The sequence below is a fragment of the Loxodonta africana genome, chromosome 22, assembly GCF_030014295.1.
Source record: "Loxodonta africana isolate mLoxAfr1 chromosome 22, mLoxAfr1.hap2, whole genome shotgun sequence".
NCBI lineage: Eukaryota > Metazoa > Chordata > Mammalia > Proboscidea > Elephantidae > Loxodonta > Loxodonta africana.
The window spans coordinates 40,228,350-40,254,208 of record NC_087363.1 but is presented as its reverse complement, the minus strand read 5'-3'; the positions used below and the strand labels follow the sequence as shown (position 1 = coordinate 40,254,208).

The window sequence follows — 25,859 nt, the reverse complement described above, 5'->3', positions numbered from 1 at the left end:
TAAGAAGAGGCTGTCCTGACTGAAGAACTGAATCCTGAATTGTAACCTGTTCCTTCCTTTGTGAGTTCTGTGTCTACAGCAATGAATTATCAAACCCAGCAGAGAAGCAGAGAGTGCCGTGGGAGGGACAGCTGGTGTTACAACCGGTAAAATGGTTGGAGGACGGAGGTTTGTCTGACCTCTGCTCACAGCAATCAGCCTTGGGCTGTAGATGCTCCTAATGATTCTCTCTTCACCCCATTCTGAAGTTAGAAGGAGTCAGATGATGCAGCACCGCCATTTTACACTTACAAACCCTGAATGTAATTCTTCCAAATCCTATTTGCATCAGCAGATACCTCCAGACCCACTGTGCTGAGCTCCAAGTATCCAAACACCCTTCTCAGGCTGCAAACATCTAAAAAGTAGCTAAAGAATTTCAATTAAAAAGTACAATGCCTTTGTAATATAATCATGCCCAAACATTTTGTTACTGGAGCTTGTAATATTGTTTGAAAATTACTAATCAGAGATAGGCTCAGTGTAATCTTACCTAAGGAGAAAGAACAAACCTATGTGTTTTGCATGACTAAAGTGGATGTGGAAGGCTGTGCTGAAAAGCTACCTTCTTCAATCCACTCTAGACAGTACTGCAGAAACCCCTTCTTGCTGCAGCCCTGTAACGACTGGGAGGCAATGGAAACATCAGTGGCAACTCAGCTAAGCTATGATTCCAAACGGTTTGGCCAAATACCAGTCTAATTGCTATTCCATTATGGAATCCAATGTAATATAATGTAATCACATCCCATGATGTAATCTAACGTAGTTAATCAGTGAGTTGAAAGGGGAGTTTCCTTACTGTGTGGTCTGCCTTCAGATTATAATTAGATATTTTGGTATCTCTCTCTCTTCCCATCACCTGACCTGTGGATCTTGGGACTCAAACCTATAGAAGTCTTCAGCCTGCTGCCTGACCTTTCAAAGATTTTAGACTTGCCAAACCCCCACATTCCTGTGAGCCACTCCTTTGAACTAAATCAACCAATCTCTCTCTCTTTTTCTACTTATATACACATTGTATATAAATGTACAGTGAAACCTGTGAGAGACAGAACTCAACAGGACTGCCTTGTTTTTCCAGGTCTCACAAGTTTTCTGCCTTTGACAGGATGAAGTCTTAACTTACCACTTTTCTACTGCTAGTTTTAGTAGAAAGTGCCTGAGTTTTCCTTCTCTAACCACCTTCTGCCTTTTGCAGATTTTACTGTATATACCTCACTGGTTCTGTCTCTCCAGAGAACCCTCACTAAGACAGGAGGACTGTCACTAGCTGTACGACCTTATAAAGAAATTTTCTCATTCTGAATTTTAGTTGCCTCATCTACAAAATAAAGGTGGGGCAGGATTGGACCTCAACTAGAAAAAGCAAATACAGTAAAATCTGCAAAGCGGAAACTGTATAAGGTAGAAACCAATCAGAGAAGGAAAACTCAGGTATTTTTGACTAAAAGGAGCGATAGAAAAGTGGTAAGACTGCACCCTGTCGAGGGCAGAAAACTTGAGACCCGGGAAAATAAGGCAGTCCCATCGAGCTCTAGCTCTCACAGGTTTCACTGCATATGGCCCACAGTATGCAGAGACATCATCAATCAATCACAGAACTCATTCCTGCTAAGTTCAGCTATGTCTTCAAAATCCTTCTCAAAGGCAGTACTCCAACCTCCTGCCCTTCAAAATATGGTCCTTCAACCAGCAGCATCACCTGGGAGCTTATAAAAATTGCAGAATCTCAGGATCCATTCCAGACCAAATGAGTCAGAATCTGCATTTTAACAAGACCCCCAGGTGAACTGTATGCATGTCAAAATGTGACTGCCCCAAGCAATCAGGAGCAATGAGGAGAGTTGGCACAGCAGGTGAAACTCCTACAACATCCTTAGCCTAGCTGATCTCTAGGCGGCATCTGAGTAGCCCGCACTGGTCCTCTTAGGCTAGGGTCCTGCCTAGCTCTTAGCAGTCCTCATAGATACTGGGGTCCTGAATCCAAAGGACAGTCCAGCACTGTTCCTGCTGTCAGAGAACCCGTCTGCTGGGATCCGTGCATCTTACCTGCTCTCCAACACCCCCATTGCTAAATTCTACCCACCAGTTAGCATCAAGAGGTTCTTATCATTTGGCCCCACATGCTGCTGACAACCTGTAATATCCTCTTCACCTGTAACTTCTTCGTGGGTGTGTCTGCTCCTCCTTATAAGATTAAATCTTCACCCTGACCCTAAATGGCCTGCCTATTCCTTCCACTGACCAAACCAGTGGTTCTCAAAGGGTGATCCCAGACTAGCAGCACGGGCAGCACCTAGAACCTTGTTAGAAATGCAGAATCTCAAGCCCCACTCCAGGCCTATGGAATCAGCAACTCTGGTGACAGGACCTGGCAATCTGTGTTTCAAACAAGTGCTCCAGGTGATTGTGATCAAAGCTAAAATTTGAGAACCGCTTGGCCAAAGGCAAAAAATACGGACAGTAACACTCAACCACCTCCTCACACTGCAATCACAGTCGAGAGAAACTGAGGACTCCAGTTGCTGCTCTGTCCCTGGGTTCAAGACACCCAGCAGGACCCTGAATGTTTCCTGACTCCAAGAACATACATATTAGTTGGTTATTTTAGAAACCAAGGTTAAGGGGCCTATGCAGGTCCCTATACAAGTCAAGACAAAGGTCCAAAGTCACTTACCCTACCATCACACTTTATCAGTGGATTGTAGTAAACTCCAGCGCCAAAGTTATTCTGGACAGTTGTGATAGTCCTGGGCCCCAAAACCTTTAGGAAAGAATAGTGGCTCCAGTTTTTCTTCAAGTTCTTTGAATGCCATCCAACAGGGTCATCTACTGTGAACACAAGGTCCAGCATGGGATTCTGTGAGGTGAAGAAAAAGAGAATGATCTCAGTATTAATTCCTAGAAAGACACTGAGACACAGTAGAAAACTCTATCTGACCACCTGAGTCAGAATCTGCATCATGACACTATGATTAATAGTCAGAAGACTTGGGATTCTCCTCAGAGACTCAAGCAAGTCTTTGGAATCAAACTGAGCTTTGTTTTCATCAGCACAAATAACAATAGCAAATATTTACTCACGTGTATTATGTTGTGCCAGGCATTCTTACATATTATATATATACACAGGAACTCATTTCATCCTCAAAACTTTATGAGGTAGGCCCTATTATTATCCCCATTTTATAGGAAAGGAAACCAAGGCAGAGCTTAAGTTCCTTGCTCAAGGACACATAGCTAGTGAGTGGCAGACCTTAGTAGTTCACTTCCAAAGTCTGTGAGCACAATTGCTATGCTACATAGCCTTCCAGCTAAATGTAGCTAAGTGTGCTTCACTTTCCTCCCAGATGATCAGATAACACCATAGAGATAAAACCCTATAAGGAAAATAACTTATTTTAATTCTTAATGATTCACTAACCACCCACTGAGCACCTACAACGATTTGTCCTGGACTAGAGGTAAAGAGGAGCTCTGGTGGTGCAGAGTCTAAGTCTACTTGGGAGAAGAGACAATTCAAGTATAAGTTGCCTTGAGACAGAACACAAAAAAATGTAGTAACATCATTCCGAATGGGGCTGGGTCAGGAGCATAGAAAGGAGACCTTCCTAGAGATGATAAATCTGAGTCATGAGGAATGTGCAGGGGAATGCCTGCCACCTAGTACTTGGTAGAAGTACTATGGGAAACACGGAGAGGGGTAGGGAGTCTTGTTAGAGGAAGCTGCTCCTATGGATATGAGAACATCCCTAGGCATTCTGGGAGCTGCATTTCATTTGATACAGCTGGGACAGAATACAAGCAGGGAAGTGTTAAGACTAGAGGGAGGCTGTTTGCCATGCTAAGTCATGTTCTCCCAGAAGAGCTGAGTGGAGGGAGAAGAGAGACTAAAAGGCAGGGAAACCTGACGAGTGGCTACTTCAAGAGCCCAGTGAGAACTAAGAAGAGGATATTAGCTAAGGCACTGAGATAAAGGTCTGATTTGAGATTTAGGTGTTAGAAATGCCAAGGTTTATTAACTTGAATGTGGGGATTTAGTGTGAAGGTGAGGGAAAGGAAGGAAGGACCTTTTTTTGGAGGGAATGCCAGGTCTGTTCAAAGGAAAAGCTTCATGGAAAATCAAGAGGTGGCTATATAATCAGGAGGGAATGACTACCACCTGCTCTGAGTTTCCCACCATGTGATCCACAAATCGCTGGTGATACTTAGGTCTGGGGTGCTTCATGGGTAAACATTAAAAAATTTTTCTGTAGTTATGCTAATGTGTTTTAGGAAAAATAACTAGCACATTCAAAATATAATTTCTCATAATTATTGTCAATTAAAAAAAAACGTAATTAAATAGTATACGTGGAAATAGGAAGTCCAAGCAACAGCACAGATAGCCTAAGCAGAAAATGAATACCAAAAAAATCCAAACTTGTTGCCATCGAGTCAATTCTGACTCATAGTGACCCTATAGGACAGAGCAGAACTGTCCCTTAAGAGGTGCCAAGGAGCACCTGGTGGATTCGAACTGCCAGGCTTTCAGTTAGCTGCCGTAGCTCTCAACCACTGTGCCACCAGGGTTTGACAGGAAATGAATAGGCAAACTTTAATTGAAGACAGGTTTCAGCCCAAGACTCCGTATCAGGAAGCCCCCCTTGTAACCTGCACAATGAATTCTGCAGTCAGGAGGAAACGTGTATCCTCACAGCTACTGGTGTTGTTGGCCCTCAGCAGACTCTCAAGAATTAACCATACCTAGAAATTTTTTTCTTTTTTTTAGAGCTCCACCACTAACCAAAAAGTCAGCAGTTCAAATCCATCAGCTGCTCCTTGGAAACCCTATGGGGCAATTCTACTCTGTTCCATAGGGTCGCTATGAGTCCCAATGGACTCTGTGGCAACAGGTTTAGTCCCAAATAGATCCTCAAGTGTACTTAGAATGATACTGGTATCCACTATCTTGTGCTGTCAACTACCTTCACTACACCTGCCCTGGCCCTACTGGTGGGCCAGCTTCCTAGAGTCAAGAGAATCATTTTGTATTTTCTCCTACAGCTGTAGAAGTGACTCAAACTTAACTGTCCATTAGAATCACCTGGAAAGTTTTTTAAATTCCTGAAGCCCAGGTCAACTAAATCAGAATCTCTGGAGATGGAACCCACGCCACCTGCATTTTTTAAAGCTCCCTAGGAAATCCCACTGTTCAACCAAGACTGAGCAACACTGAGCTAGAACCTGATAAAATTTGTTTTCCTGTCTTTCACCTTTCCTTTGCACCAGCTTTTCCCTCTCCCTATGTGCATCTTTTGTTCTAGATCGAGTGTACCTCAAAAGTCAGCTCCTGCTGTCGTTACACTAGCAACGCTTTGTAAGGTCTGTACTTGGTTGGCACGTGGAGTGCACAGAGCGGGCAGGTCGCTCTAGGGCTCAGAAGCAACGGAAAGCCAAAAGCAACTCGTGAGAACAGGCAGGTTCCCGGCGTGGGGATGAGCCCGAGGCTGCACGGGGAGGGCCCGGCCTCACCTTCTGGTTTGCATTGGGCCCCGCCTGGCGGTACACCCCGGAGCCATAGGCGAAAGCCAGGCTCAGCTCCTCAGGGAAGTGAGACAGGATCTTGCGGAAGGCCACCCCCGACCTCGGCAGCGACTGCAGCACCATGGGGCCGAGGTCCAGAGACGGGGACCCTTGGCGGAGCAGGGCAGGGGACAGCGGGGCGGGAACAGATACTGGGCAAACGGATATCGAGACAGGCGGCTTCGAGTGGGGCAAGGGAAGTCGGGGACCCGCCGGAACTGCAAGGGGCTGAGGAAGGGAAGAGGTCGTCGCACGGGCAAGGACTTGGGGAGTCCCGACGGTCCAAGCCGAGGCCGGGAGATGCTGCGGCCAAGGCAGCTTCTGCGGTGGCGGTCAAGCCGGCACAAGGGCAGCCTCCAGCCCCGCCTCTCGCACCAACACGCGCTTCAAAGAGACGGCGCTCGCCGGCTTGTGGGGCAACCTAATCGCGTTACAGTGACCCCTGGTGGTCGGAGGATCGCACTTCATGCTGGCAATTAGGGCAAATGGGAGAGGGAGCGTCAACTAATTTAAAATTAATTTAAAACTGCTTCTGAAAAAATACCGTTTTTTGGTCTCCCCTCAGATCACATTCTAGGAAATTATTTCAAAATCATGCGAGGGTATTGAAGACGGTTGTTTTTTAAACCGTGATGAAATTTCCTATAACATAAAACCACTGTGTCAATCCACCTCGTTAAGGGTCTCCCTCTTTTCTGCTCACCCTGTACTTTGCCAAGCATGATGTCCTTTCCCAGGGACTGATCCCTCCTGACAACATGTCCAAAGTTTGTAGGACGCAGTCGCACCATCCTTGATTCTAAGGAGCATTGTGGTTGCACTTCTTCCAAGGCAGATGTGTTGGTTCTTCTGGCAGTCCGTGGTATACTCAATACACTTCGCCAAACCACAATTCAAAGGCGTCAGTTCTTCTTTGGTCTTCCTTATTCCTCGACACAGGGGCTACAACAATGAGCTCAAGCATAACAACGATTGTAAGGATGGCACAGGACCAGGCAGCCTTTTGTTCTGTTGTGCATAGGGTCGCTATGAGTCGGAACCGACTCGAGAACACCCAACAACAACAACAAAACTAACCATTTTAACGTGTACAACTCGGGTATTTAGTACATTCAACCGTTGTGCAACCATTACCTCTACTTAGTTTCAAAATTGCAGAAAACTTTTAATGTATAGAAAAACACAAAGAAAATTAAAATCATGCCCAATTCTACCATCTGGAGACAATGACTGTTAAGATTTGGGTGTGTTTTCTTCTAATGAAAGCCCTTTTCAAATCAGGTGATGGGTATAAAAATGCTCTGCAAATGGGAAAGGACTACATAGATGTTCTCTGGCATTCGTATTTCACTTGAAGAGTGGATAAGAGTCTGTGCTCCTTTGCCTTGGGTATTGGTCTGGCAAAGGGCACTTCAAATGCAGTTTTCAGAAGAAGTGGGAGAAACTTGTTCTTGGTCACACACCCTTGGAAATCTAGTTTGACTTCCAGGACAGATACTTTTCAGCTTCTCTTTCTCTCTTCCCTGATGTACACTGGCTCAAAAAAAATAAAAAACACTTGCCACTGAGTCAATTCCAACTCATGGAGACTCCATGTGTGTCGGATAAAATTGTGCTCCATAGGGTTTCCAATGGCTGAGTTTTTGGACACAGATTATCAGACTCTGCTTCTGAGGTACCTCTAGGTAGACTTGAACCTCCAACCTTTTGGTTAGCAGCTGAGCATGTTAACAGTTTACACCATACAGGGACTCCAACAATAGTAATACCAAAAAAAACCCCAAACCTGTTGCTGTTGAGTCAGGTCCAACTCGTGATAATAGGTGCTATTTATTAAGCACTTACTGTGCCCAAGCACTTTTTATAGTGATCTCTTTCCATCTTTCCCAAGACACTATGAGGCAGTTTCTCTAAGACTGTCATCATATTTCACGTAAGGAAACAGAGGCCCTAAAGGATAAGCAAATATCCCGAAGTCACAAATTAAGAAAAGTGGTAAAGCCAGGATCTGAACCCAGGACTACCAAACTCTGAAGGGCATGTCTTTACACCATGTTCTATTGCCTTCTAAAATGGACAATTTGTGAGGCAGAGAGAAGGAAACAGGAAATAAGCTGGTTCTAAACCATTAGCCCAAGATTCAGAAGCCACGGCAATAGCCAAAGGGACAATCAAGAGATCAGAATAAGGGAGGCAGAAGGGAAATGAGTACATCTCAGTGTCCATATGTGAGCACAGTCATCTTGGTTCATTCTGACTAAATGTCACCTTTGCCCCTTTGCGAGAATCTGGAGTTCATTTACCATGGGATTACATGGAAACCTTCCACCCAAAGACAGTGAGTGAATCCTGTTACCAGCGGGGTGATATTTTTGTTTGGTTTTCCTTTCTCCCCTTAAGGAAGTAATTTATCTTTGTTGGTTTATTTTCTATTTGCAAAAGAAAACCATGCTCATAATGTTTTAAACATTTCAGCAGTGTATAATACCACCCCCCAGACATACCCACTAGTAATCTTTGGAACACATTCCTCCAGATATTTTTCTATAAAAATCTTAACATTGAAAATATTTTTAAGTGAAACCATATGGAAGATACAATTTTGTAATTTGCTTTTTTCACTTAATGTATCAGTGATGTGTCAGAATATATACATTTATCTCATTCCACTTATTAGCAGCAAAGTATTCTAAACCATGAATATTTCATAATTTGTTTAAACATTTTCATATTGGTGGATATAGATGGTTTCTGGTTTTTCATGTGCATAAACAATGTTACAGTGAACCTCCTTGTACATATACCTTTTTGCACATGTGCAAGTACTGCCGTAGGAGTGATTTCTAGATGTGGAATTGCTGGGTCTAAGTGTCGGCACATTCCTAAACTCCCCTCCAAGAGATTATACCAATTCTCACTCCCACCAGCTGTGCTCAGCCCTTAACATAAATAAACTCTGTAACGTTTTCTCCCTACAGGCTTTCACACCTAATTATCAGTAATTTCCATTTTCACAAACACTTTCTCTCCTGATAATGCAAAACCACCAGCTGGAACATTCCATCACATTCCCTCGTCGTCATGTTTTTTGCCTTTCCCCAGAAAGAGGCGGAGGCAACATAGCAGAGAACACATTTGTATTCTTCAGCAGAAATCTCCCTGCCCCTAGCAGTTCATCCGCTCCCTTTTAAATTACTGTGGCTTGCTAAGTTAGAAGCTATTTTTAAAAAGCCCTAGCGTTCTACATAATTGCTTTAGGGTTCTCTTGGAAATCTCATTCCAATGGAATAAAAATGTTAGCGAGCCATTTAAAAATATAGACGAATGTCACTTGATTTGAGTGAAACGTTGGACCTCATTTTTCTGATTTAACAGCAGCTGGCTTTGTATTCGTTAACAAAGACCTGGCCAAGCTAGGTTTCACTAAGAGCAGGTTTAATGGTTCCATTTTTTAAAAAGCCCTGTAAAATTTCTATAACTTTTCTTCTAGTCAGTGTTTAAAGAACAGAAAAACGTTTGGGAAAAATCCAGGCTCTGCAGTTCCTACATGTTCAAATCATCTGCTCATGGAAGGAAGGAGGACGGTCTCCCTCTTGGTCTCCTCAGAAGAGGGCCACCCAATACCCTTTCACATCTGTCCATTCTCAGCTGGTTGGCATATCATTAACCAGGCCAGGCTGAGAGCATCTTAATACATCTTTAGTCTCTGATCAGGGGCTCGGAGTTACCACCTGAGTTGAAATCTAGGCCCCAGGAGTTACCGCTGTGTGACTTTGGGCAAAACAACCCCTCTGTGCCTTTCTTTCCCATTTGTAAAGTGAGTTGATACAGTATCCAAAACAATGGACTCAAATATAGCAATGATTATGACAGTGGCGCAGGATTGGGCAACGTTTTCTTCTGTGTACATAAGGTCGCCGTGAGTCATAACCCACACGATAGCAACTAAGAACAACAAAGTTGGGCTAATAGTAGTACCTACCTTATAAGGTTGTTGTGACAGTAAATTAAATAGTATCTGGAAAGTAACCTAACATCTTTAGGGCATTCAGCATCTCACACAAAGCACTTTTCTAGACATGATTTTCTTTAATTCTTAAAACAAACTCTGGGGAACTGTGGTTATTATTCCAGTTTTACAGATGGATAAACTGAAGTTTAGAAAAATGAAGTGATTTGTCTGAAGTTAGACAGCTAATGGCAGATTCTGCTGAGACAGAATCTGAGTCAAATCCTCTTGCCCCTGCACCATGAAAAGAACATGAATTGTTCATTTTCCCAAGGAATTCATTCATTCATTCTCCACACCCCAAACCCATTGAAATCTTTCTCATCCTTCAGTCCCAGCTTAAATATCACTTCCTTCTAATACGTAACTCTTTGTTTATAATGCTCTAGTTTTTGTCTTAAATACCAGAAGTGTCCAGCAACAACAGTTTTAGAAGGCTTAGATACTCTTGGAGGTCAGGGACTGCATCTCATCCATTTTTTTCTATCCCTCAATGCCTAGGATAATGCCTGAAACAAAGTTTCTGCATTTGAGAACCTTGTATAGTATACATGTATACAAAGTAATTATAATACAATATGGTAAGTAAATATTGCCTTGAGCAAATCTACTGCAAAAGACCTCTTTCTAGTGTAAAAAAAAAAGGAAAGATGTTACTTTGAGAACTAAGGTACACCTGACCCAAGCCATGATATTTTCAATTGCCTCATATGCATGTGAAAGTTGAACAGTGAATAAGGAAGACAGAAGGGGAATGGATGCCTCTAAATTATGGTGTTGGCAAAGAATATTGAACATAACATGAACTGCCAGAAGAATGAGCAGATCTGTCTTGGAAGAAGTACAGCCAGAATGCTCTTTAGAAACAAGTAAGACTTTGTCTTACTTACTTTGGACAAGTTATCAAGAGAGACCAGTCCCTGGAGAAGGATATTATGCTTGGTAGAGGGTCAGCAAAAGAGAGGCAGATCCTCAGCAAGATGGATTAACATGGTGGTTTCAACAATGGGCTCAAGCATAGCAATCACTGTAAGGATGGCACAGGACCAGACAGTGTTTTGTTCTGTTGTACACAGGGTCGCTATGAGTCAGAATTGACTCGAGGGCACCTAATAACAACAACATGGTAAGTACAGACAAGGTGTACCACAACTGTGGTAACACACAGCAGGGATGATTTGCTCTTCTTAGAAGAAAAGTGTCTTAGTCTGGTTTCTCTAGAGAAACAAAACTAGTAAAGTGTATAAATATATATATATAGAGAGAGAGAGATTTATATCAAGGAAATGGCTCATGAGGTTGTAGAGGCTGTAACGTCCCACGTCCATGGGTCAGGAAAGAGGCTTCTCGTGATTCATGTAGCCACAGGGGCTGCAAACCCAAGATCAGCAGACCGGAGAGCTGAGCTGTTGGTCACAGGCTGTGAAGATCAACGAATCCCAGAACTGGCCAGTAAGACCACAGGCAAGCTGCTAGCTCAAGTCCCAAGAACCGGAGGTCAGATGAACAGGAGCCAGCTATAGGACCCAGAATGAGCAAAGCCACCCTGAGCCCTGCCCGAACATCCACCCACACTTGATGCAGGCCACGTGTCCAAGGAAACTCCCCTTCAACTGATTGGCTACTCATAGCAGATCCCATCATGGGGGTGATCATATATCAGGTCTCAACAGGGAAGTGATCCCATTATATGACTGCCAAAACGCTGAGAATCACGACCCAGCCAAGTTGACACAAAGTGGCATTTGGGCTAGATCTTGAAAGATGACCAGCAGGTCACCAGATAGTAAAGAGTAGTGAAAGAGTTTTAGGGAGAAAGAGCAGCCCCTACACTGGGTCTTGAAATTCTCACTCTGGGAGGACATTTTGTTTTTTCTAAAGGAGTTCTGGAAGATCACAAACTCTTACAGTGCCAAAGAAATGAATGACTAACGGTAGAACTTCAGGGAACAGAGCAGGTGGCTTATCTGAGAGGCAGTATAACATAGTGGTCAAGAGAGTGGACTATGGATTGATACTGCCTCATTTGTATCCTGGGTTGGCCACTTATTACCAGTGTGACTTTTGGAAGTAGCTCTGTGTCTCAGTTTCCACATTTGTACAATGGGGATAACAATAGTACTTATCTCACAAGGTTGTCATGACAACTAAAAGGGTTGGTATGCATAAAGTGCTTGGAACAAAACCAGTGCACAGTAACCACTATGCATATGTTGGCTATCGTTATTATCTATTGTCCCTGAAATTTAAGCAAATCGGCAACTGCCTACTTCATCTGTTTGTAAAATTGGCCCTAAATTTTGTCTGAAACTAAATTGGCAAAGAATCTGGTTAGAAGAGAATTCATTGATGTACTGTAAGTCTGTTTCCAGCCACCAAAGTCTAAAATCTGGGTTTGGTGTACAGCTGCATGTCCTAAAGTGGGTTTCATTGAACTGTTATTATTTGGTGTTCTTCAAAAAAGGAGTTTCATGGCCAGCTAAGTTTAGAAAATTCTGATAAACAGATTTCATTGATGTGGGACTTCTCAGAGCATTTAATATGCTATTATACTTGGTGAATTTCCAAGAGAAAAATAGAGCATGTAGCATTTCCCAGACTATTTCTCTCCCTGTCCCTTCCCTCTTCTCTCTCTCCCTCCCCCTCACCCCTCATCTTGTTGAACATCTCCTGGGACTCATGTTCTGTAGCATCAATTTGTTTTTAATATACACGTGGGAGTATATTAGTCATAAAACCAAAAAAACCCACACCCACTGCCGTTGAGTTGATTCCGACTCATAGATATTTGAAATTACCTTTCTGATAATCCCAAAATCTGTGTGATATCTGAGTTTGATTCTGTGGCTTTGCACAGGTTTCACATTCCTCTGGTGGCTCCAGAGTACTTCTCCAGTAAGTCTGAACGGTGCCAGTCCCCTCTCCTGCCCCAGGAGCAGGTATTATGTAATTAAGTGGCTAATCTGGGCTGTCAAGCCTGACTCTATCCCTCCCTCCTCTATAAAAATTGTAAGTAATAACCTGCAAGTCTACCCTAAAGTCTTATAACTCCCGTTGACAGGAGAGAAGCCTGATGTTTTTCATTACTCTGGGCAGGCTTTTGGAAGATATACGAATGCTTTTATTAGGCTTTATTTGGAAATATTGAAAGTAACCAGGTGCTCTTTTTTTTAAATTATGTTTGGAGTCCGCAGGGTCCCAAGCCTCCTAGCTGGGAGCAGGACAGATTCAGCCCCACCCCGTGTTTCTTTAGATGAAGCTATTGATGCCTGGGACCCCCAAGTGCCTCCAAATTTAGTACCAGTGGCTTTAAAAAATTTTTTATTATGGTAAAATATACACAGCATAAAATTTGCCATTTTGCCCTTTTAAGTGTATAATTCAGTGACTTTAATTATATTCACAATAATGTGCGACCATCACCACCATGCTGTCATCATTAGTTGCCATTGAGTTGATTCCAACTCGTGACGACCCCACGTGTGTCAGGGTAGAGCTCTGATCCACATGTTTTCAAGGCTGTGACCTTTGGAAGCAGATCACCAGGCCTGCCTTCCAAGGCACCTCTGGGTGGGTTTGAATCACTAACCTCTCAGCTAGTAGTTGACTGCTTAACTGTTTGCCCCACCCAAGGACTCCTACTCTTCCAAAATTTTTCATCAACCCAAATAGAAACTCTGTACCACTCAGTCGATAACTCCCTGTTTGCTCCTCCCCCAGCTGCTGGTAACCACTAATCTATTTTGTCTCTATGTGTTTGTCTATTATAGGTATTTCGTGTGAGAGGGATCATACAATATTTGTCCTTTTCTGTCTGACTTAGTTTGCACAGTGTAATGTTTTCAAGGTTCATCCATGTTGTGGCAAGTATCATGACTTCATCTCTCTTTATAACTGAATAATATTCCATTGTATGTATGTACCACAATCCCCCCCCCACCCCATTCATCTCCTGATGGACACTTGGGTTGTTTCCATACTTTGGTTGTTGTGAATAGGGCTACAGTGAACATTGAATAACGCTCTTTTGGGTAAGTACTTAAGAGTGGAATTGCTGGGTCATCTAGAAATTGTATGTTTAACTTTTTTCGGGAACCAGTGTTTTGACTTTTAAGGAATAGCATGCTATCCTTCTGACACTTAGGTTTTGTAGAATTAAAGCACTGAAAGAAAAATTTACCCGATCCCATTCTTCTGAGATGAACAAAGTATTGTTGTTTTATTTCATGTGATAATATGCCCCATCCTGACAATTCTCAAGTACTTCAGTTGCTTTAGAAAAAATATTGGTTGAATGAGGAAAATCAAGGGCTAAAATAATAAATGTGTATTCTAGCAATCTAACAAACTGCATGTTTCTAGTACTTCAAAAGTGCAGTATTGCATTACAGTCACTCGTGAGCTTAAGTCACTAACATAACAGAAGCAGGTTCTGATATTTTGGTTTTAACTACTTTGTTAAATTCACTTTTTATTCATAGAGAGAACTACTTTCTATTGAGAGATTGCTATAGTATGGGCTAGGCATTTTAGACATGTCACTTGAGTCTCACAATGTACTGTCAGAGAACAATTAATCTCTCCATTTTGCAGATTAGAAAGCTGAGCACAGAGGAGGTAACTTTTTGCAGTGACTATGTTTGTGATTTGAATCAAGGTTTTCCTGATGCCAAAATTTGTATTTTAAACACATCCTGATTCAGAGAGTAAATTTCCGTTTATTGATTACTCTTGCCTTCTTTCTTACACTCTTTTAGACATTCACTGGCTCTAGCTTCTACCACAGAAATGCCGGTGCTAAAACCCAAGAGGGCTAAACAAGCCAGATACATAAACATATGGTTGCTGGGTGCCCTCGAGTTGATTCTGACTCATAGCAACTGCATGCGACAGAGTAGAACTGCCCCATGGGATTTCCTAGGCTGTAATCTTTTTCTTTTTTTTTTAGTTTTTAAAATATCCTTTATTTGTGCTATTTTCAGCACACAATATGGCTATTGCATTTTTAAAGGAAAGATTCTTATTTAAACTTTAAATCAGAACCAAGTTTTAGTGTTCTGTGAAAGAAAATAAACGATGTGGTATAACAAAGATCAGAACTGAGCATTGTTCGTTTGTCTATATTTGTAGAAATACTTGTAGCAGCTACTTTTAAAATCCAGTTTCAGAGAGGTCATTGGAAAGACAGGAAAGAAAGAAAAGACCAAGATGGACGTCAGGGGAGACTCTGAAACTGGCTCTCGAACATCAAATAGCTAAAGCGAAAGGAAGAAATGATGAAGTAAAAGAACTGAACAGAAGATTTCAAAGGGTGGCTTGAGAAGAGAAATTAAAGTATTATAATGACATGTGCGAAAAGCTGGAGATAGAAAACCAAAAGGGAAGAACACATTTGGCGTTTCTCAAGATGAAAGAACTGAAGAAAAAAATTCAAGCCTCGAATTGCAATAGTGAAGGATTCTATGGGGAAAATATTAAACGATGCAGGAAGCATGGAAAGAAGGTAGAAGGAATACACAGAGTAATTATACCAAAAAGAATTAGCCAACCTTCAGCCGTTTCATGAAGTAGCATATGAACAGGAACCGATGGTACTGAAGGAAGAAGTCCAAGCTGCACTGAAGGCATTGGCAAAAAACAAGGCTCCAGGAATTGATGGAATATCAATTGAGATGTTTCAACAAATGGATGTAGCGCTGGAAGTGCTCACTCGTCTATGCCAAGAAATTTGGAAGACAGCTACCTGGCCAACCGACTGGAAGAGATCCGTATGTGTGCCTATTCCCAAGAAAGGTGATTCAACCGAATGTGGAAATTATCAAACAGTATCATTAATATCACACCCAAGCAAAATTTTGCTGAAGATCATTAAAAAGCGGCTGCAGCAGTGTATCGACAGGGAACTGCCAGAAATTCAGGCCAGATTCAGAAGAAGATGTGGAACCAGGGCTCTCATTCATTGCTGATGTCAGATGGATCCTGGCTGAAAGCAGAGAATACCAGAAGGTTGTTTACCTGTGTTTTATTGACTATGCAAAGGCATTCAACTGTGTGGATCGTAACAAATTATGGATACTATTGAGAAGAATTGAAATTCCAGAACACTTAATTGTGCTCATGAGGAATCTATACACAGGTCAAGAGGCAGTTGTTCAGACAGAACAAGGGGATACTGAGTGGTTTAAAGTCAGGAAAGGTGTGCTTCAGGGTTGTATCCTTTCACCATACCTATTCAATCTCTATGCTGAGCAAATAATCTGAGAAGCTGGACTATATGAAGAAAAACAGGACATCAGGATTGGAGGAAGACTCATTAACAACCTGCATTATGCAGGAGACACACATTGCTAGCTGAAAGTGAGGACGACTTGACGTACTTACTGATGAAGATCAAGGACCACAGCCTTCACTATGCATTACACTTCAACATAAAACAAAAATCCTCACAACTGGACCAATAAGCAGCTCCATGGTAATTGGAGAAAAGATTGAGATTGTCAAGGATTTCTTTTTACTTGGATCCACAACCACTAGCCATGGAAGCACCAGTCAAGAAATCCAAAGACACATCGCATTGGGCAAATCTGCTGCAAAAGACCTCTTTAAAGTGTACCTTGAAGACTAAGGTGCGCCTGACCCAAGCCATGGTATTTTCAATCACATCATATGCATGTGAAAGCTGGACAATGAATAAGGAAGACTGAAGAAGAGTTGATGCCTTTGAATTGTGGTGTTGGCCAAGAATATTGAATATACTATAGACTGCCAAAAGAACGAACAAATCTGTCTTAGAAGAAGTACAACCTGAATGTTCCTTAGAAGCAAGGATGGCAAGACTGCATCTTGTATACTTTGGACATGTTGTCAGGAGGGATCAGTCCCCGGAGAAGAATATTATGCTTGGTAAAGTACAGGGTCAGTGGAAGAAAGGAAGACCCTTAATGGGATGGATTGACACAGTGGCTGCAATGATGGTCTCAAGCATAACAACGATTGTAAGGATGGCACAGGACTGGGCAGTGTTTCGTTCTGTGGTACATGGGGTCGCTGTGAGTCAGAACCAACTCAACAGCACCTAACAACAACAGCAACAAGAGAAAAAACACAGAAGCGTGAGGGAAATTACAAATGGATCTCCAATGTGAGAAGCTGTACAACATCCATCTCTGTATGTTGAGTTTAAAGACTAAAAAAGTGACCGTGAAATGACATTTCTATTATCTATGGAAAGAAGCATATACTGACTTGGGTGAGACTTGCCCTACTGAAAATCTCGTATACTGCAAAGGCAAGTATAAGTGTTTTAAATTTGGGAGAAATAAGTACTTTCTTCATCTCCAGTTTCAAATAAAAACAACTTGCTTTCTGTGACATAACCTCTCCAGCAAAAAAAGAAAGAAAGAAAAATCGGTGTCTGGTAATTTAGCTTTAGGCAAGCATTTAAAATCAAGCACATTTTTCTTTACTGATATTTGTAGGAAATCTGTGAAGAAAAAGAAACCAAAAAATAACCCATATTTATTTGGTAGCAACCATAATAACTAAAAAAGTTCTGTGGTCAAAAGGGACTTACTTCAAAATAGATTTATTTTTGATTATAACATATCCTGCCTGATGTATAAATAATAGATTAGAATTGTAATGAAGATTTTTAAATGATCTTGGGCTGTAATCTTTATGGAAGCAGATGGCCAGTCTTTCTCCCACAGAGCCCTTGGGTGTGTTTTGACCACCAACCTTTCATTTAGCAGCACAGTGAGTAACCGTTGCACCACCAGGGCTCTTTACATACACCAGTTTAAAAAAAGTACACAAACGAGTGTTGTTAAGTACTAAATGAACAGCAGCTGTATGAGTTTCCTATTGCCACCGTAACACATTACCACAATGTAGTGGCTTAAAACAACACAAATTTATTGCCTTGTAGTTCTGGAGGGCAAAAGTCTCAGATGAATTTCACTGAGCTAAAATCAAAGTGCTAACAGGGATGTTCTAGAGGCTCTAGGGGAGAATCTGTTCCTTGCCCTTTCCGGTTTCTAGAGGCCACCTACAACCCTTGGCTCATGGCCCCTTCCTCCATTTTCAAGCTAGCAGCATAGCATCTTCAAAGCTCTCTCTGACTCTTTTAAGGACTCTTGTGAGTACATTGGGCCCACCCGGATAATCTAGGATAATCTCTCCATCTCAAGGTCCTTAACTTAATCATATCTGCAAAATCCTTTTTTTTCTGTGTAAGGTAATGTATTTACAGATTCTAGGGATTAGGACATGGACATCTTTGGTGGGGGCCATTATTCTGCCTACCCCAGCAACTAACATTTGTAGATTACAGCTTACAGAGAATTTTCCAATTCATTTTCTCGTTGAGTCCTCCCAGTGTTCTGGGGTAGTTAGTTTTCCACAGTAAGTGTTTTATTGAATGAATTGTACTCAGTGAAGTATAATCACAAAGCACCTTTATTGTTTTTTTTCTCTGTCTCTTCAAAGCATGATACTTTTTCAGTCCTTTTTAGATACAAGAAAGGTCTCATTACAACAAATAAAAAGTCTCACTTCCCCCAGGATGATATAGTTGTCCAAACTGCTATAGATTTTGAGATTTCCCCCCTCCTGGTTTAGTCCAACTTCAGGCCTGTAAACATGGGAGTAGAGGTGGGAGGTGTCAGTGGTGGCTTCTTCTCTCTTAGCCCACCATCATGACAGTGCAGGTTTTTCCCAAGGCTGCTTCATCAGTCTATGTTCAGCTATGGCCTCCCCTACCAGTCTTCATGCTCTTCAAACTCCGGGGACACCTGTCAAGTTGTCTGGGTGATCCCCATGAAGCCTTCCACTTGGTTTTGCTGAAAGAAAGCATCTCATCTCCTCCCCCAGGGTGGGGTTGGGCAGCTCACCAACCCCTCTCTCCAAAGAAATCGCTTACAAGTCTCCCACCCAATTCTTTTATTGGCTGGAGATACAGCTAATAATGGCAGAACAATTTTCACAATCTCAGCATTTTTCTACGTAGGTAATCTGGCACCTTGCCATAGGGTGGGGAGTTCTTGGTCCCCATTTTAATATTCTTGGGACTTTGTGGTCTCCTCAGAAATTGAGATGGAAAGAGACCCATTTTAGTATTAGTTACTCTCCTCATGCAGAGAAAGAAGCCAAGGCTCAAGGTGGTAGTTCATCATCTGTCCAATGACAGGCAGACAGCCGGTGTTGGAGCCAAGTCTTCATAGTCTGATGTTTAGCCCTTCCACTTTACCAGGGGTTTGGAGGAAGGAGAGCTTAGAATGGGTGCTGGACAATACAGGCCCATGGAAGAGCTGGGCTTGAAGTAGACTAAGAAGTAGGGAAGACAGGGAAGAAAGGAAAGCATTCAACAACCCTAGCAAACTCTGGGGTTGAAGGCTGAGAATTATCTATTCAGGTACAACAAAGAACTTGACCTTCACATGTATAGCATACTTCACATTTTATAATGTGTATTTATATCCAGTGTCTAATTTGATTCTCACAATGAACATGTGAGGGAGGGGCTCACTCAGCCATTGACTCTGCAGGGAATACATACAACTGTACTAGGAGCAGAAGACATAGGGGTTTTTAGGGCAAGGTCCCTGACTATTTTTGTAAAACACAGGTATAATTCACATACTATACCATTCACTCAGTTAAAGGGTACAATTTAATGGTTTTTAGTAAATTCATGAAGGTATGCAATCATTACCATAATTCATTTGAGAATCTTTTCATCACCCCCAAAAGAAACCCTGTACCTATTAGCAGTCATGTCCCATTTTCCCCCAGGCCCTCCTCCCCAGTTCTAGGCAAGCAATACCCTACTTTCTGTCTCTGAATTTGACTATTTTGACTAATTCATATAAATAAATCACAATATGTGATTTTTTATGTCTGGTTTCTTTCACTTGTCATAATGTTTTCGAGGTCCATCCACATTGCTGCATATATTAGGACTTCATTTATTTTTATTGCCCAATAATATACCCTTGTATGGATATACCACATTTTATTTATCCATTCATCCATTGATGGACATTTGGGTTGTCTCCATTTTTTGGCCATTATGAATAATTGTGGTGCAGTAATTTACTTAATATGGCCCTTCTGGCCATTCATGGTCTTGTGACTCCCACAAAATTATTGGGTGGCACTGTACAAATAAGGTGCTTGTGGCCCACCAAAGAGATTAGACAGCTTGTTAACAACGCAAATAAGGTGCTTGTGGCCCACCAAAGGGATTAGACAGCTTGTTAACAATGCAAATAAGGTGCACAGAATCCTTGCAGGGATGAGATCATGCAAATAAGGTGTATGGAACCCTAACAAGGGATTGGTCAGTTTTGTCATCATGCTAGGCTTAAAATGAGCCATCCCAGAGGCGGATATCACTACCACCAAGAACAAGAGCTGGGAGCAGAGCACATCCTTTGGACCTGGGGTCCCTGCACTGAGAACCTCCTAGACCCAGGAGATGGAGAGCTACAACACCAGAGATGACATGAGATGATGAGAAGCAGCAACAGAGAAATGGTGGCAGCAGAATGAGGAGACAGGCGTGAGACAGTGGAATGGCTTTCCTGGCCTGTGGGGTGAGGCAGCTACAGGTGGCATGCTGACTCACGGAGCTAGAGAGCTGAGTGCCTTTGCTTGCTGGTGGAATGGGGTGCCTCTGAGCACTTATTGGTGGAGTTAAAAGAGCTTTATAATAGTTCTCCAAGCAGGGCAGAGGCCAGACTGAGGGCTAAGGGCCAAGATAGGGTGCCTGTTCTGAGAGGTCTGAGAGGAGCCTGTTACTAGGGAGCTGAGAGGAGCCCTGTACACCTGAGAGGAGCTGAGAGAGCTGTCCTGCACTGAAGAAGGGAGACTTTGCCTACGTGTTTCCTGATCCTGATCCTGAGTTGTAAACTGGTACTTCCTTAATAAACCCCAAAACTGTGAGTATGGTCTGTGAGTTCTGTGTGGCCATTGCAATGAATTACTGAACCCAGCAGAGAAGTAGAGAGTGTTGTGGGAGGGACAGCTGTTGTCAGAATTGGTAAAAAGGGAGGAGAGAGGAGGTGTCATGGATTGGATTATATCCCCCCAAAAATGTGTGTGTCAATTTGGCTGGGCCATGATTCCTGGCATTATATGATTTTCCTATATGTTGTAAATCCTACCTCTATGATGTGAATGAGGGAGGATGGGCGGCAGTTGTGTTAGTGAGGCAGGACTCAATCTACAAGACTGGATTGTGTCTTGAGGGAATCTCTTGAGATATAAAAGAAAGAAGTGAGCAGAGAGATGGGGGGGTAGTGGGACTCATACCACCAAGAAAGCAGTGCTGGGAGCAGAGTGCATCCTTTGGACCTGGGGTCCCTACACGAGGAAACTCCTAGTCCTGGGGAAGATTGATGAGAAGGCCTACAGAGAGAGAAAGACTTCCCCTGGAGCTGACACCCTGAATTTGGACTTTTGGCCTATTTTACTGTGAAAAAATAAACTTCCCTTTGTTAAAGCCATCTTCTTGTGGTATTTCTGTTATAGCAGCACTAGGTGACTAAGACAGGAGGTATGTCTGACCTCCACCTCATAGGAATCAGCCTTTGGCTGATGCTGATCTTGATAACTCTCTCTTCCCCTGAAGTTCGATGAGAGATGTGATGCTGCCAACCATTTTTACAACAGTGCTGCTATGAACATTCATATACAAGTTTTTTTTGGTGGACATATTTTCATTTTCTTGGGTAGATACCTAAGAGTGGGATTGCCGGATCATATGATAACTCTATGTTTAACCTTTTGAGAAACTGCCAAACTGTTTTCCACAGCAACTGCACCATTTTACATTCCTACCAAAAGTGTATGAGGGTTCTAATTTCCCCTGTACAGCCTCACCAACAATTGTTATTGTCTGTCTTTTTTTTATCATAGCCATCCTGGTGGATGTGAAGTGGTTTTGATTTGCATCTCCCTGATGGCTAACGATGCTGAGGATTTTTTCATGTGCTCATTGGCCACGTGTATGTCTTTGGAGAAATGCCTACTTAGATCCTTTGCCCATTCTTTAATTAGGTTATTTGTCTTTTTATTAATGAGTTGTAAGAGTTTTTTGCTTTGTTTTTTATATTCCAGGTAGGAGTTGGTTATTAGATACATGATTAAAAAAAAAAGTTCTCTTCTATAGGTTGTCTTTTTACTTTCTTTTTTTTTTTTAATTTTTATTAAGCTTCAAGTGAACATTTACCATTCCAATCAGTCTGTCACATGTAGGTTTACATACATCTTACTCCCTTCTCCCACTTGCTCTCCCCCTATTGAGTCAGCCCTTACAGTCTCTCGTTTCGTGCCAATTTTACCTTCTTCCCTCTCTCTCTATCTTCCCATCCCCCCTCCAGTCAAGAGTTGCCAACACACTCTCCCGTGTCCACCTGATTTCATTAGCTCACTCTTCATCAGTATCTCTCTCCCCCCCACTGACCAGTCCTTTTCATGCCTGATGATTTGTCTTCGGGGATGGTTCCTGTCCTGTGCCATCAGAAGTTCTGGGGAGCATTGTCTCTGGGATTCCTCTAGTCGCAATCATACCATTAGGTGTGGTCTTTTAATGAGAATTTGGGGTCTGCATCCCATTGGTCTCCCGCTCCCTCAGGAGTTGTCTGTTGTGTTCCCTGACAGGGCAGACATCGATTGTGGCCGGGCACCAACTTGTTCTTCTGGTCTCAGGATATTGTAGGTCTCTGGTTCAAGTGGCCCTTTCTGTCTCTTGGGTTCTTAGTTGTCGTGTGACCTTGGTGTTCTTCCTTTGTCTTTGCTCCCGGTGGGTTGAGACCAATTAATGTATTTTAGATGGCTGCTTGTTGGCATTTAGGACCCCAGGTGCCACAATTCAAAGTGGGATGCAGAGTGTTTTCATAATAGAATTGTTTTGCCCATTGATTTAGAAGTCCTCTCAAACCAAGTTCCCCAGACCCCAGCCCCTGCTTCGCTATCCTTTGAAGCTTTCATTTTATCTCGGAAACCTCTTTACTTTTAATCCTGTCCAATTAGGCTGACCTTCCTTGTTTTGAGTGTTGTCTTTCCCTTCACCCAAAGCAGTTCCCATCTACAGATTGATCAATAAAAAGCCCTCTCCCTCCCTCCCTCCCTCCCTCCCTCCCCCCTTTGTAACCACAAAAGTATGTGTTCTTTTCCGTTTTTTCTATTTCTCAAGATCTTATAATAGTGGTCTTATACAATATTTGTCCTTTTGCAACTGACTCATTTCGCTCAGCATAATGCCTTCCAGATTCCTCCATGTTATGAAATGTTTCAGAGATTCGTCACTGTTCTTTATCGATGCGTAGTATTCCATTGTGTGAATATACCACAATTTATTTACCCATTCGTCCGTTGATGGACATCTTGGTTGCTTCCAGCTTTTTGCTATTGTAAACAGAGCTGCAATAAACATGGGTGTGCATATATCTGTTTGTGTGAAGGGTCTTGTATTTTTAGGGTATATTCCGAGGAGTGGGATTTCTGGGTTGTATGGTAGTTCTATTTCTAACTGTTTAAGATAATGCCAGATAGATTTCCAAAGTGGTTGTACCATTTTACAATCCCACCAGCAGTGTATGAGAGTTCCAGTCTCTCCGCAGCCTCTCCAACATTTATTATTTTGTGATTTTTGAATTAATGCCAGTCTAGTTGGTGTCAGATGGAATCTCATCGTAGTTTTAATTTGCATTTCTCTAATGACTAATGATCGAGAGCATTTTCTCATGTATCTGTTGGCTGCCTGAATATCTTCCTTAGTGAAATGTGTGTTCATATCCTTTGCCCACTTCTTGATTGGGTTGTTTGTCTTTTTGTGGTTGAGTTTTGACAGAATCATGTAGATTTTAGAGATCAGGCGCTGGTCTGAGATGTCATAGCTGAATATTCTTTCCCAGTCTGTAGGTGGTCTTTTTACTCTTTTGGTGAAGTCTTTAGATGAGCATAGGTGTTTGATTTTTAGGAGCTCCCAGTTATCGGGTTTCTCTTCATCATTTTTGGTAATGTTTTGTATTCTGTTTATGCCCTGTATTAGGGCTCCTAGGGTAGATCCTATTTTTTCTTCCAAGATTTTTATCATTTTAGTCTTTATGTTTAGGTCTTTGATCCACTTGGAGTTAGTTTTTGTGCATGGTGTGAGGTATGGGTCCTGTTTCATTCTTTTGCAAATGGATATCCAGGTATGCCAGCACCATTTGTTAAAAAGACTATTATTTCCCCAATTGACTGACACTGGTCCTTTGTCAAATATCAGCTGCTCATACGTGGATGGATTTATATCTGGATTCTCAATTCTGTTCCATTGGTCTATGTGCCTGTTGTTGTACCAGTACCAGGCTGTTTTGACTACTGTAGCTATATAATAGGTTCTGAAATCAGGTAGGGTGAGGCCTCCCACTTTCTTCTTCTTTTTCAGTAATGTTTTGCTTATCCGGGGGTTCTTTCCTTTCCATATGAAATTAGTGATTTGTTTCTCTATTCCCTTAAAGTATGACATTGGTATTTGGATTGGAAGTGCGTTGTATGTATAAATGGCTTTTGGTAGAATAGACATTTTTACTATGTTGAGTCTTCCTATCCATGAGCAGGGTATGTTTTTCCATTTAAGCATGTCCTTTTGAATTTCTTGTAGCAGAGTTTTATAGTTTTCTTTGTATAGGTCTTTTACATCCTTGGTAAGATTTATTCCTAAGTATTTTATCTTCTTGGGGGCTACTGTGAATGGTATTGATTTGGTTATTTCCTCTTCGGTGTTCTTTTTGTTGATGTAGAGGAATCCAAGTGATTTTTGTATGTTTATTTTATATCCTGAGACTCTTCCAAACTCTTCTATTAGTTTCAGTAGTTTTCTGGAGGATTTCTTAGGGTTTTCCATGTATACGATCATGTCATCTGCAAATAGTGATAGCTTTACTTCCTCCTTACCAATCTGGATACCCTTTATTTCTTTGTCTAGCCTAATTGCCCTGGCTAGGACTTCAAGTACGATGTTGAATAAGAGCGGTGATAAAGGGCATCCTTGTCTGGTTCCCGTTCTCAAGGGAAATGCTTTCAGGTTCTCTCCATTTAGAGTGATATTGGCCGTTGGCTTTGCATATATGCCCTTTATTATGTTGAGGAATTTTCCTTCAATTCCTATTTTGATGAGAGTTTTTATCATAAATGGGTGTTGGACTTTGTCAAATGCCTTTTCTGCATCAATTGATAAGATCATGTGGTTTTTGTCTTTTGTTTTATTTATGTGATGGATTACATTAATGGTTTTTCTGATATTAAACCAGCCTTGCATACCTGGTATAAATCCCACTTGATCAGGGTGAATTATTTTTTTGATGTGTTGTTGGATTCTATTGGCTAGAATTTTATTAAGGATTTTTGCATCTATGTCCATGAGGGATATAGGTCTAAAATTTTCTTTTTTTTGTAATGTCTTTACCTGGTTTTGGTATCAGGGAGATGGTAGCTTCATAGAATGAGTTGGGTAGTATTCCGTCTTTTTCTATACTTTGAAATACCTTCAATAGTAATGGTGTTAAGTCTTCTCTGAAGGTTTGGTAGAACTCTGCAGTGAAGCCATCTGGGCCAGGACTTTTTTTGTTGGGAGTTTTTTGATTACCGTTTCAATCTCTTTTTTTGTTATGGGTCTATTTAGTTGTTCTACTTCTGAATGTGTTAGTTTAGGTAAGTAGTGTTGTTCCAAGAATTTATCCATTTCTTCTAGGTTTTCAAATTTGTTAGAGTACAATTTTATGTAGTAATCTGATATGATTCTTTTGATTTCATTTGGTTCTGTTGTGATGTGGTCCTTCTCGTTTCTTATTCGGGTTATTTGTTTCCTTTCCTGTTTTTCTTTAGTCAGTCTAGCCAATGGTTTATCAATTTTGTTAATTTTTTCAAAGAACCAGCTTTTGGCTTTGTTAATTCTTTCAATTGTTTTTCTGTTCTCTAATTCATTTAGTTCAGCTCTAATTTTTATTATTTGTTTTCTTCGGGTGCCTGATGGATTCTTTTGTTGCTCACTTTCTATTTGCTCAGGTTGTCGGGACAGTTCTCTGATTTTGGCTCTTTCTTCTTTTTGTATGTGTGCATTTATCGATATAAATTGGCCTCTGAGCACTGCTTTTGCTGTGTCCCAGAGGTTTTGATAGGAAGTATTTTCATTCTCGTTGCTTTCTAAGAATTTCCTTATTCCCTCCTTGATGTCTTCTATAACCCAGTCTTT

General features: G+C 41.7%; 1 protein-coding gene across 5 annotated transcripts in view; it reads right to left on the bottom strand.

Moving 5' to 3' along the window:
- TAMM41 (TAM41 mitochondrial translocator assembly and maintenance homolog) overlaps positions 1-5,961 on the bottom strand; it is a 63,007-nt gene extending 57,046 nt beyond the window's left edge. For all 5 annotated transcript variants that reach the window (XM_064274872.1, XM_064274875.1, XM_003409752.4 and 2 more), the window contains exons 1-2: positions 5,557-5,961; positions 2,720-2,902 (exon numbers count right to left, since the gene is read on the bottom strand). In XM_064274872.1, the coding sequence (XP_064130942.1) occupies positions 2,720-2,902; positions 5,557-5,691 (318 nt within the window). In that variant the 5' untranslated portion in view covers positions 5,692-5,961. The remainder of the gene's footprint in view (positions 1-2,719; positions 2,903-5,556) is intronic.
- Positions 5,962-25,859: the final 19,898 nt, after the last annotated feature.